Source organism: Pseudopipra pipra, chromosome 15 (assembly GCF_036250125.1).
Source record: "Pseudopipra pipra isolate bDixPip1 chromosome 15, bDixPip1.hap1, whole genome shotgun sequence".
NCBI classification, from domain to species: domain Eukaryota; kingdom Metazoa; phylum Chordata; class Aves; order Passeriformes; family Pipridae; genus Pseudopipra; species Pseudopipra pipra.
Window position 1 is genome coordinate 15,434,929 of NC_087563.1, and position 13,316 is coordinate 15,448,244.

At 41.6% G+C, this 13,316-nt stretch overlaps 1 protein-coding gene across 1 annotated transcript; it reads right to left on the reverse strand.

The window, feature by feature from the left end:
• Positions 1-1,896: 1,896 nt before the first annotated feature.
• LOC135422709 (neuropeptide Y receptor type 6-like) lies at positions 1,897-10,425 on the reverse strand. Its single transcript, XM_064672157.1, has 4 exons — positions 10,293-10,425; positions 8,070-8,146; positions 7,945-7,976; positions 1,897-6,955 (listed from the first exon to the last, which is right to left on the reverse strand). The coding sequence occupies exon 4, from the start codon at positions 6,935-6,937 to the stop codon at positions 5,816-5,818; it is 1,122 nt and encodes a 373-aa protein (XP_064528227.1). The 5' UTR covers positions 6,938-6,955; positions 7,945-7,976; positions 8,070-8,146; positions 10,293-10,425; the 3' UTR covers positions 1,897-5,815.
• Between the last annotated feature and the right edge of the window lie 2,891 nt (positions 10,426-13,316).

Sequence of the window (13,316 nt, forward strand, 5' to 3'; positions counted from 1 at the left end):
CGGCTCCTTCCCTGCACCTTCAGAGGCAAGCCTCTTCCCCAAAATCCACACTGTTTGGCATTCATCCTGCAGCCAAAGAGAGCTCCTTCAGCAGTGGGATCTGACCAAGAGGCAATGGGAATGGGTAAGGACTGCAAGGCTGTAGCTGCTGTCAGGTTCCTGCAGTTATGTAAAAGGGGAGGAGAGCTAAATAGTTTTGTTGAGGAAACTCCAGAAGAATGGGACAGTTGGCTTGGAGAGACTGTTCTGGGATCTCCTTTCTTGTTTTGATCTACACAAAACTTATTGAATTTTGTTCTTGCCTAGATTGACATCTCATGTGTCAGAAGAGTCATTACACTTATTTGAAAAGCAAACAAAACCCAAACACCACCCCCACCCCCAAACCCAACACACTGATGTGGATTAAGCAACTCCCATTGGACAACTACTTGAGGAAATATGGGAATATGGTCAGACTACAGTCATGGGATGGCTTTTAATGGTTGTAATGATGGCAAATCCTAAGATGGCTTTGAGGTAGAAATTAAAGCATGGAATCATCTGACACAACTACACTATCCAAGTGATTTTAGTCCCCAAAGTAGTGTTTTTGTAGCTTGTTAACAGAAAAATCTCTTGGCCTGTACTGAGCATGGGAGAGACTTGGATGTGCTGGGAAATGTAAGGGTGCCCTGGGAGCCTGTGGAGGTGGAGGCTGTGCACTCACTGGAGTGCCTGGGAAATCTGGGCCTCCCGGAGCCTCCTCCGGCACTGGGGCTCCGAATTCATGGAATTAAGCACTGGAGAAGCCTCCAGCCTAACAAAGGAGCTGACAAGGGGGGTTTGAGAGATTCTCTTTAGAGGGAATCCAAACTTTGAGAGCTTCCTGTGACTCTCGTAGCCATTCCTGGCTGGAAGAACTAATTCATGGAGCTGTTACAGCCCTGACATCTACACAAATTAACAAGTTTTCCTCACTAGGCCTGAGGTTGAAGTGAATTCTGCTCAGAGAACAGCTCCACACAGGTGCCAATTCCATCACATTATGTAAATAGCCTGTGACTAATGGAGAAGCCTATGAAATGAAATGAAATAAAATAAAAGGCATCAGTCAGTGCATTTGCATGGAAACCAAAGGAACCTTGTTTAAAAATGAGTGATACCAGACAAGATAATTCTAAGGTTGCCATTGTGGAATATTTCTAAGTGTCTTATTAGCATAGAATTGAAAGGACAGTTTTGTATTTATGGAGTCTATCAGGTTCCACTAAGTACATCTGCTGTCCATCTGACCTTTCATTGTGAGGTTTCTCAAAGCTTTGCTATAGATTTGCTCTCCTCTCATTTTGAATTGTTTTTCTGTACCTACTTTTATCTATTTTTCTCTCCCTATTTTAATTTTTTTTCTCCTCTGCCTTGTACCCCTCAGCTTTTAAATTTTCTCTCTCCTTTCATCAAGCTGGCCATTTTAAATTTTTTTTTGTTTGTTTGTCACATACCCTGTTGCTTTTTAATTTTTCATCGTGTCTTTTATTTTTTATGTCTCTCCTCTTGGTTCATCCCAACGCTTTAAAGGGTCACCTTGGCACAGTGGTGTCTCTGGAGTGTAATTTGTACCCCTCTGGGTTTGCCAGGGCATCTCTGCAGGTCATCCCTCTTCCTCAGAGCAGTCTTTGTGTCCTCTCCTCCATCTCCTTTGCCTCCAGTGTGTCAGCAGCTCCCTCCTGACATCTGTGCTCTGGTCAAGTCCCCTCCCAAGTGCCTTTGTGCCCTTGAGCTGTGTTTTATCTGCTCTGTGGCCACCCTTTCCATCTGCAGCAGGCTTTCCATTTTTCTTTGACCTGTTGGTGATTCTTGGCCTTTGGGCACATGAGAACTGTCCTACCCCCGTCACAGACAGTACAATTCACCAGGCAGTTTTACACAGGGTAATATTTATTTGTCAGCCGATGGGAGCAATCAAAGTCTTTAAATCACACACAGCACTGGCACTGCCTTTGTCACAGACAGAATTACAGTCAATAATCAGTTGATCTCTCTGCTCAGCAGAATCATTTCCACAATGAATGCCAGTTCCCAAGTATCTAACCCTAGTTATATGTGCTTACAGTTAAACCAATCAACCATAAAATACACAGACAGGTAAGGGTATGTTCATTTACAAGGATGTTTATAAATATATTAGTCTGGTCTACACAACTTGAACCACTTGAACAAAGCTCTGATGCACTTTAAAAAAAAAAAAGACAACCCAAGAATTTGTTTGTACATTGGGATAGCATTTGGGAGTTCAGGTTCCCCCTCTAGTTTTCAATAATTAAATCCATGTTGCTGCTCCTCTGAGGAAACTCACAGTCCTCCAGCTGGGACTTGATGATCCTTGTTGGTCCCTTCCAACTCAGAATATTCCATGATTCTGTGATCAAGGAACAACTCTCTGGTGAGAAAGGCTGTTAGAATTTTGTCTACTTGCTATATCAATACAAAGAGAGGAAATAAAGTTATCAACATTACCCAACACAGGGCAACATTTGCCAGTTTAACTTGAGCCATCTTTAGGCATTGCATATTGCAGTTACATATATCACACACCATGCTGGAGTCCATAATACTTATGCTTTAAAAAGAAGCAACTCTTCTTTGTTCCTATTCCTATCAAAGTCATCTCACTCCTACTGACTTGCCTGGAAATTCAGTATCAGGATGCATATGAAGCCACTGAATGTACTGAGAGTCTTCAGGACTGTGACGATCCTCTGTTCAGTTAACAATGATTTTTATAAATGCAGCATCAAGAAGAGATACTTGATAACTGCTCAGGACAGAAATGGAGCATCAGCACTTGAGTCAAATGAAAGTGAGAGGAAGAAATGAGAAGAAGAAATCAAGGCACAAGTATGATTGTTCACATTTGATTCTGAGGAAGTCACTGCTGGGAATGCTGCCACTTGCTAATGAAGAACCTTCTTATGCCAAGATTCAGACTGGAAGGAAAAATTGATTGCTTAAGTTTGATCAGGATGTCGTGAGCAGACCATTGGTGTTACAAAAAGCAGTGGCAATCTTTTTTGTGCCTGTCTGATGCACTGCCCAAGCACTTCTAGGGAGAGACAGTAAAGGGAGACAGTCCATCAGCATCACTTAATTTAAACCAGTGTTAATTTTGTGGCTGTGTTTAAAGCACTTGGGATGTGACACTAAAACCACCTCTGCTATAAAACTAAGCACACTTGGGTGTGCCTAAGGGATGGGAATGCTGGTATGGGAGCCACTTAAGCCAAGTTCATATGTGGGAATCTCAGCTGAGCCTGAGTCAAACTCCAAATACTGTCTGAGACACTTCTGTGAGAACTGAGAGTAATCTGAACTGTTGTGCCAATATTAATAAATTAAACTGTGAATGTCCTGTGCTTGTAGATTGCTTTCAGCATGGGCCCTGAAGCTGTAAACTGTGCTTAAATATGAGGAAGACAGAGAGATCTGTGTTCCAAACTCAGGGAAATCCAGCTGATAGCCCAGCCTTTTGCAGGAATGCCACCAGGATTTGTTAAAATGATCTGTTCAGTGAATGGTCTTCTGGCAGTATTAGGTGACTTTCTGTACAGGCACTGGAATCTCCAAGAAAAGTGAAGTTCCTGGATCAGGTTTGCTCTCATTTAAGCAAGTGCAATGAAGACAGTGACCCCCATTATTACCCTGGAGTCTCACTGATGAGAGAACGAGCTCCATCAGCTCCCCCTCACCAAAGCACACACCACCCCCTCGGCCGTGCGTGGTGTGGTCACAGTGTCATCGACTGCAAGTTGCTGCTTTTCCCTTGGTTAAAAACCCATTTGCTGAACAAGCAGATGGTGTAAACCAGCAACAGAGGGAGCCCAGTGACCAAGGGGTGGCGTTAATGGACCTAATTAACACTAAGATATTCTTATCAGTCTGATCATTGGCCTTTATTAGGTATTTATCTGTCTCCTGGTTTCTTTTCAAGGCAGATATTTAAGTTATGGTTTATACACTTCAGTGCACATGTGTGATATTGGATCTAAAAAAATACTAAATGATGCCAAAACTAATCCATAGCTGTCACTCAGATACTTGATTACTGTGTTGCTAATTCTGCCTTTCTTGCTCCAGTGAGTAGGGCTGACCTTAGGACTTCTGTGGGCTCAGACACTGATGGATTTCAACGAGGTCTTTTTACTCAGGGTGAATCAGGGGGCACTTAATAATCCAGAGTATCTGCAAGAGCTGGTGAGGCTCCTCTCACAGAGCTGCTCTGATGAGCAGAGTGATGCAGCCAGTTCCAAACCGATGCTGCAGCGAGAGAACTGTGGCCTGAAGGAATCCTTTAAGAACTGCTTGACTATGGAAAATGATGGTCCCTCCCCAAGAGAATTTTGTGGCCTTAAGGTAAGTTTCATCACAGCTGAATCAGCAAGGAGCTCACTGTAATATAAATGTTAATTCTTTTAAGTGGGGCACTGGTAAATTGCTGAAGTTAGGGAATACATTGCAAGGAATTTTATGTGCAAGTGTTAAAACAAGGGTTTTAAAAAACTCAGAAGAAGAAAGGACTTTAGCAATAGAAGTAATTAATTATATTTCACTTGAACAAGAGGAAGCAAGGTGAGTTGTTGGACTAAATTGTTCTAAGTATTGTATTTAAATAGCCCAATATAAACTGATTACTTATGTTATCACTGTAGCATGGATGACAAATAAGTCTTGTTATTTTTTTATGGCCACACTGGAAAGCGATTTTTAAAATGTTTTAGTCTGAGAAGAGTTGTGTTCAATATTACACCTTTAGGCTTCTATGCTCTGTGCTACAAAAGAAACTATTTGCAAACACGGCTGGACAGAAATGACCACATCTGCTCAAGTGTGGCCTCGTGCTAGTGCAGAAATGTGGAGAAAGATATTGCTGCAATGAAGATGCAGACCTAATTTTCTACTCAAAGAGAAATCTGGGTAAGTAGCTAAACAAAATTTACTCTAAATTCACAGTGTGTTTGTCTGATAATGGAGATTCTAAAAGGTCTATTGTAGGGACCAGTGGTGATGGTAAGAGCAAAAGCAATGATCTGTGCTGGTGGTTTGGAGAATGGAATGCTTTTAGGAGAAATGCTAAATATGTATTTCATCTTGAACAGCAAGAACAATCTCAGTGAAGACATCTTTGCAGCAAATCAAGTTTTCAACTGCTTTAGTGCTCATAAAAAAAAGATAGAATTCCAACTCTAGCCTTTTCCCTTGTTAAAATACGATTTCTGGGCTGGGCTGGTACTAAACCAAAACAAACTGCATGCTGGGGCTGAAAGGAAGGTGATGGAGGCTTAGGATAAATTCAGGGGCCTTCCTTACAGTGTGAACTGCCTGTAACCTGCAGATTAACCAGGGCTGGCATCAGTGTAGGGCAGGAAAATCAAAAGGCCAGAAAACTGTGAGAAAGGCTGCTGAAGTTAAAAACACCACAGCGTTCAGGGTTTACTTGGGGGAAGCTGGTGTTTAGGGAGGACATTCCATCAGTGGCTGAAATGGAAATGATTTTTTAGAGCCAAGGTTGGATGCCAGTGACTTTGAAACTGTGTATTAAAAAAGTAAGATGTTAATACTGTTTATAATGCCTTATTATTGATCTTTATGACTCTTGGAAGTGGTTTATTAGCATTAACACTATCATTAAGTACCTGTTAAGAGTATGCCTATGGAAGCATAATCCTGATTTTGCTGAATTAAATGTAAAAACTTCCTCTAAACTTGATGGTAACATGACCTACAGAAAGAGGCCATCTGCAACAAAACACAAAATTTTGGAAACTGCTGTTGGATTATTTTATATATCCACATGGGGATTATTTAATTTCAGAGACCCTTTAGATGCATCAGTTTGCAGATTTGAAAGGGCAATATTTTCATATTCCTCCTGTGATGCTGAGCATCTGCAGTGGTGAGCTAATACTATCAAATCCTTCTGAAAGTTCCTGTTCAGAAATCCATAGAAGATGGGGTTGATACACGTTGAGATCATGGCCACGAGGTGGCAGATGGTAAATGCCAGGTTGTGATTGCAGCTCATTAGTGCCTCGTAGTTCCAGTCAAAAACCACATTGAATATATTGAGAGGCAGCCAGCAAGCTGCAAAAGTCACAACAATTGATACCAGCATCACATTAATCCTTTTGCTTTCACTCAGCCTGCTCTCGTTCTCTCTCACCCTGTCTATTTTAAAGCGTCTCCTTCGAAGACATACAAATATCCTGAGGTAGCAGATAAAAATAAACCCCAGTGGGAAGCAGTACTGGAAAACCAGCAGGCTGGTGGTGAAAATCAGTCTCTCTGTAAGAGATGGCCATGCTTCGATGCAAGCAACCTTGTTCTTGTAGAAATCACTGTGGAAAGACAGGTGTTTGAAGGGCTCATCTGTTAATTGGTGAAATATTAAAAAAGGAAGGGATATCACGAGGGAAAGCGCCCAGATGAGAAGAATCCCCCAGTAAGCATGTGAAATATTAGGCTTCCAGCCACGTGGGTTCACAATTAACTGGTACCTCTCAACAGCAATGAGTACAAGTGAGAAAATGGAGACTGAGACAGATAAACTTTGTACGAAAGAACCCATTTTACACATTGCTTCCCCAAATATCCAGTGGTCCATTAAGGTGTATGCAACTGTGACAGGAATACACATGATACAGATCAAGACATCTGATATAGAGAGGTTGGCAATCAAAATGTTGGTAACATTTTGAGCTTCTTTCCGTCTCTTTATTATAATAATCAAGCAAAGATTTCCAAAAAGCCCCACCAGTAAAACTAAGGTGTAAGCTGTGATAAGCAAGAACTCTGCAAGGAAGGAAAGCTGGCATGTGTCAAAGTTCAAAAACTGAGAAAAGCTAAAGTTAGAGACAGTTTGATTGGACAGGATCTCACTGGGGTGCTGAATGGCTTTATCCATCGTGAGGCATCTCCCAACCTATGGACAAAACCTTGTGTTATTTAGAATATACTTCGTATGGAGCTTTTCAAATTAGTGAGTACTGTGGGTCTGTCATTGCAGTTGGTGTCCTTAAGGTTCTGAGCAAATCTGATTAATTACAGTACTGGCAAAGTGAGTGGTTATTAGTGGGGTTGTGTATATCTATGGATGGAGGTGGATGTCACCTTTCTGAGGTTCTCCTCTGACACTGAGCTGGGACTGACAAGAAACAGCAGTGATAGCAGCTCTGGTTAAAATTGTATGGGCATTTTCATACAAATCCTCTTCTACCAACTGTGGATAAAGTTTGATTTTCAGAATGAAATATTTTAAGATCTGTCTCTGCTGAAGATTTAGCAAGGTTAATGAATTCCAAGGAGGATAATTAGTTGCTTTTGTATTATCAGAAAAGAAGAACTGGGTCCTGCCATCACATTGCTAGCTTAGACATCACACTTATACTTTCTTTAGAACTACAAAGCAATGTGAGCTAATACACCAAATCCTCCTGAATTGATCAAAATTATGTGTGCTTGAGCTCAAGTGGTATTCAACACCTCTGTGAATGATATTTTTAAGGCAGTTTCCTGTTCTGCTGATGCACTGAAGGTAGCATGGCCTTTTTCCTCAACTTAACTTGAGAAAAATGTAAACCAAACACAGATCAAATTGTAGTTGTACACACAATTCTTTCTCTGTCAGGAGTTACCAAGGGTTGTTTCATTTCCCTATGCACTGTTCACTGTTGTACAAGTTTGACAAATGATGCCCTTACATTTTTTTGTGGTTAAATGCAACATGTACTCAAGAGACACAGAGTTGATTCTTCTTTCAGCTCCAACTTAAACAGGTGTCAAGCAAAAAATCTGATATTAGCACAGTTCTTTTGTTATAAAATTAATATTATTGAGAAGAATTAGGTTCAGCAGAATATCTTGGTGGGGTTGAATTTATCACTAAGTGAAAAAGTTAAATTAAAGGCTCACCAGCTTTCTGGCCAGAAAGAGGTTATTTCAGCCTGGGAAAGGAAAAAAAGAAGGATGAAAACAGTTACTTTTAAAATAGGTATATGTTCTACACATATACCTTTCAAAACTCAACTTTAACTCACCTTAATTCCTTTTTGAAGTTATTGGAAAACTAGCTGGAAGGAGATAATTCTTCACCCCTAGTAATAGTGTTGAGAGCCTGTGGAGAAAGGAGAGTGAAGAAGCAGTGGAAAGTTAAAGAGGATGCACAAAAAGAAGAAGGGTCAGGTGGATGTTTTATTGTTACTAGAAATAATTTGCTTATGTGTAGAAGATTTGTCAACCTTGTCATAGAAATGATTGCCATTATCTAATCATTAAGGAATAAAAAAAAAGTTTTGCTTGCGTGCACAAGGTTAAACACCAAATCCAGGGTTAAAATGGGAATGATTCTGTAGCTGCTTGCCCCCAGACACTCAAAGAATATTCCAGCCAGAGTTATATCCTGGACTGCTTTATCCTGATACTTCTGCTTGATGTAAGTTTGGATGCTTCAAATTAAGATTCTAAAAAAAACCCCCAAACCCAAACAAAAGACAACACAACCACCTTTGGAGCATCTATTACCACTCTCATCCTGATTAAAATATCCCTTTCAACCACCAAGTGGCTGTAGATTTATGTGACTCTACGTGGCCCTGATGTTCCAAATATGACTTAATTTGTGGTCAGGGCTGGCATTAAGCCCTGTAGTCTCCCTAAATAATGCACCTGGCTTGGTTACAGCTATATTGAGGGAATGGCATGGAAACATGCACAATCATTCTGCAAAAGCCATTCAAGTCTGGTGGCTCAGATAGATTTTGTAGTCCCTTGCAGGTGTCCCTGCTCCAGCAGGGCAAGAACAACAGCTGGGTACCCGACTGTGTGTGCTGCAGCCTCCAAAAACTGTTCTCCTAATGAGTCCAGGAGCAGGGACAAGGGTTGTGGATCGAGCACAGTCACACCCAGTGGCTGGGCAACAGCCCCCTCTTTCCTGGATTGCACTGCAAACCACTTTTCCCTGGAGCAGCACTAATTGCCTGGCTGGATTTGTCCCACTGAGGGATGAATGTGCTGGGAGAGCAAGAGGCAGTAAATGGTACATTTACCACCAGCAGTGGCAGCTGTTGCCCTGATGAGCTTTGCTGCCACTGGAGAAGTGTGAGGGTCCAAAGTCTGGCTGCTTTGCCCCCAGGGTGGTCCTTCTCTTTGCACTGCCTGTGGTGGTCACCTGGATCTGAGCCCTGGCCCTTGAGAAGAGGTCAGGTGTCAGCAGGGGAACTGGCCTGGGAGCAGATCCCTTCAGAGACAACCTCTGCTCTTCCCTGCTTTTTATGTGAGCAGGAGAAGCTGTGGGGGCTCAAAGGCCATCAGGCTGAGCCAAGTTTGTAATATTTTATGCACTATTTGCTAAGCTTGCTTATTTATCCATGGTTGCACCACACAGTTTGATAGCAAGTGCTGAATGTCCTCTCCCAAGGATTCAGGGTGGCTGGTAGGGCTTCCTTGGCATTTGGGAAAAGTCTCTGTACTGACCTAATCAGTTCACTCACTACATCAGTTTTAGGCACACTCTCCATCTGCACTGTCCTTTTCTCAGGAAAAAGTGTAATTACTTTGCACTGTTTGGTTTGTGCTGGGAGTTAAAAAGTGCAGTACCTGCCATTCTGCAAGGCAATTTAAACATTTCCTTGGCAATAAAACCATTACACCTGTCTTGTCAAACAACTGGAATATTCATAGAATTAAAAAAAATAAGTTACTCTACTACTTACTGAATGTTGAACTACATTGTAATAAATACTGGCATTTTTAAAGCTAAAAAATGTTAGAGAATGTGGAATCAGTGTCCTTGAACCACAGCTACAGCTGATATCAGAATTGAAGTGTTTAATAGAAAGAACTAATTACTTCAACCTCTAATTCATGCATTTTAAAAAAGATTCTCTACCACAGTGAGAGTTTAACACTATAAGCTGTTAGAGACCTCTCAGCCTAGTTGTTTCATTCCTCTGCCTGCAGAAACATCACCGAAATGTTCCTAAGCAAAAGAAAGGTTTAAAATAAAATGAGTTTTAAAAAGGCTTTCTTTCCTAAGTATTTGCTTACCTGTGATAAAGATGAATAGTCCCATCCCTTCAAAGTGACCAGTAAATGTTTCAATTACAAACATTGTTAATTAAGTTCCAAAGTATTGCACAGACAACATGTGGAGGAAATTTTCCATTAAATTTTAAATATAGGAGGTACAAAAGAAAATAATGCTTTAAAAGATATATTTCAGTAACTTTTGCCAGAGTTTTACAGATTTTCTGACTTCTTACCTGCTGAAAAATTCAAGTCATATCCACACTGCCTTTAACAATTTTCCTCTTCCCTTTTTGTGCTTACAGAGCCAGCAAAAACATCTTCTTTGTGTACAACAGAATCCGGAGCAAAGCCATCTGCTGCTAAAGCAATACTTAAACTCTTCTCTTCCTGAAACAAACCACAGATCCACAATTTCCAAGTGTGCTGAATCCACCAGGCTGCAGGAAGGCTGCTGAGGAATAAAACAAGCTCTGGAATCCAAGAAGAGGCGAACAGCAGTGAGCAGGGAGGAGGAAGGACCAGTAGTCATGGGGATGGATTTTCCTCCACTGTGCAGTTTCCCTCCACCTTGTCAAACACCTTATCTTGCAATTTCATTCTCAATTATTTAATCTGTTCTGTAGTACAAATGTTTTCCCTATGTTGGATTTCATATATAAATATCTGCAGATGGCATATTGCTTTCTGAACTGATATGACTGTACATTAACCTGCCTGGAAAGAGCATGCACACCCTATTAAGTGTATCATTGGCCTTATTGCAATTAAGATAATGAGATTTTTCACTATAAATTGATATTTTAGCTTATACTCCACAGATACAAAAATATTCCTGAAAAGCAAAGCATGGCACATTGCATTAGCACATGGTGAAAAGGGGCATTATTTTTATTATTGTTTTTCCAGTAAAAGTTCATATATTTTGCAGTCACTTATTTACAAATACTAGTATTCAATTCAGTGTTTCCCTACTAAATATTTAGAGCGGACATTTATGGGATAGGAAAGGAACTGTTTTTCTTAGGATGTGGTAAGTTGCTGTATAAACTCTTGAATTAGTATCTGGGTCCACTTAAGCCTTAATATCTCAATCTGTGTTTTTTTGAGAGAATGATTTTTGAAAAGCAGTAGTAGGATTGTTGGGATGAGCAATACTGATGAAACTGCTGTTTAGAACTAATTATCTGGAAATATTGTTGGTTGTCATGCTACTGTATTTGCAGAAACTAGGGCTGGGGTGGAGGGGCCTCTGTCATCCCCAGACAAACCTCCTGCTTCTCATATATTTCTGTCTATCTGTGATGTATTCGTCCAGCCTGCTTTTTAACCATCTGTGGTAATCCTACATTAGGTACACAAGAGCCTAATTTACTGTTAGGAAGACTCCTTAACACCTCCCCCTAAAACTTCCTTCTCTTTAGTTTAGCCCATTGCTTTTTATTCTAGGTGTGGTCTGGCAGTTCTGACATTTTAACCAAAAATGCTACAACCAAGCAATGTGAATATACTTTTCTAAAGCATTTCTAGAACTTGCTGGTTTTGGTTATGTCAAAAATACTACAAAAACAAAGCTTTGCCAAAGTACTTTAGAAATTCTGCTTCTGGTTGTACTGTAACCCAAGGAAGTGAATCAGGACTTGAACATGCAGTGTGCAAGATAGGCGTCAGAACAAGCCATAAAAATGCATTATGTGTTTATAAAGGGAATAAGTCAACAAAATTAAAAGATGTTCTGATTCTATTTAAAAATTTCAAAGGTCAATTTGCTTATTGACATACGCCTCTGTTTCCAATATAACTCTGTGCAGTCCTTCATCTGCGGAAAAACTGGAGTGTTTAAAGTGGGATCCCTCGGTTTTACGGGCACATCAACCTGCTGCCTCGTGTGGATTTAATTGTGCTGTAACCTGTTGTGAGTTAGATCACATCCAGCATCAGAGGCCTGTGGGTGTAGCTGCTCCTGGTGTGTTCAAGCCTGATGGCAAAGGTGTGTATGCTGAGTGGGACCTACGGCTGTGCAGGAGGGATCGTGGTACGTTGTTTTCAGTCAAATGCTGGACTGTCTGTTTGCAAAACAGGTTAATGGATACCAGAATTGTGTTTGCTTTTTATCAATGATCATGTTGTTTCTAAAGTGCTCAGTATTAAGTGATGGGTGAAGCGCCATCATAGACAGTTTTTTAAAGTCTAAGTTTGTAGTAACTTCTGTTGCACTGACAACAATGCGTTGGTGAAAAATTCTCTAGCGTGTCAGTCCTTCGAGTTCTCCTTTTGCTTTGGCATTTACATGATTCCTTGCCCAGCAGGAATCTTGGCTGGTGGTTTATCACTCCAAACTTTTGCTGTTGCTTAGTTGCTTCTCTCATGTAGCTGTGCAGAAGTGCTCGTTCCTGGTGCAGCCCCTTCTTCAGAAAGCAAGATTTAGTACAGATGTGGAATTTCTCAGCTTCCCAGGTGAAAGAGTTCTTTAACAGCAGATCAGCCAAGAGCTGGTTCAGTGACCTGTAACATCTCTGAAGGGTCATGGAATCACAGAGTGTTAAGGGTTCTGTCCCTTAAAGATCACCCAGTTCCACCCCCTGCCATGGGCAGGGACACCTTCCACTAGCCCAGGTTGCTCCAAACCCCATCCAAGCTGGCCTTGGACACTTCCAGGGATGGGGCAGTCACAGCTTCTCTGGGCAACCTGTGCCAGGGCCTCACCACCCTCACAGGGAAGAATTCCTTCCCAATATCCCATCTAACCCTTCCCTCTGTCAGTGTGAAGCCATTCCCTCTCATCCTGTCCCTCCAGGCCCTTGTCCAAAGTCCCTCTCCAGCTCTCCTGGAGCTCCTTTATGCAGTGGAAGGGGCTCCAAGGTCTCCCCAGAGCCTTCTCTTCTCCAGGCTGAACACCCCCAGCTCTCCCAGCCTGGCTCAATAGTAGAGCTACTTGGAGCATCCAGCTTTTGGAGCATCTTCATGGCCTCATCTGGACTCACTCCAACAGATCCACCTAGTTCTTACCTTGGGAGCTCCAGAGCTGGAGGCAGCACTGCAAGGGGGGTTCTCAGAGGGGCAAATCCCCTCCCTCACTGCTGCCTTTGCTGCAGCCCAGGACACCTTTGCCTCTCTGGGCTGCAAACACACATTCCCAGCTCGTGTTGAGCTTCTTGTCAACCAACACCCCCAAGTCTTTCTCCTGGAATATTTCCTCCTAATAAGCACTATTCCTTATAGCACTTCAAAGAGGCCTAGAAAAATAAACAAGAATAATT

Excerpts from the sequence above, each read along its gene's own strand:
- LOC135422709 (XM_064672157.1), bottom strand. The coding sequence starts at position 6,937 with ATGGATAAAGCCATTCAGCACCCCAGTGAGATCCTGTCCAATCAAACT.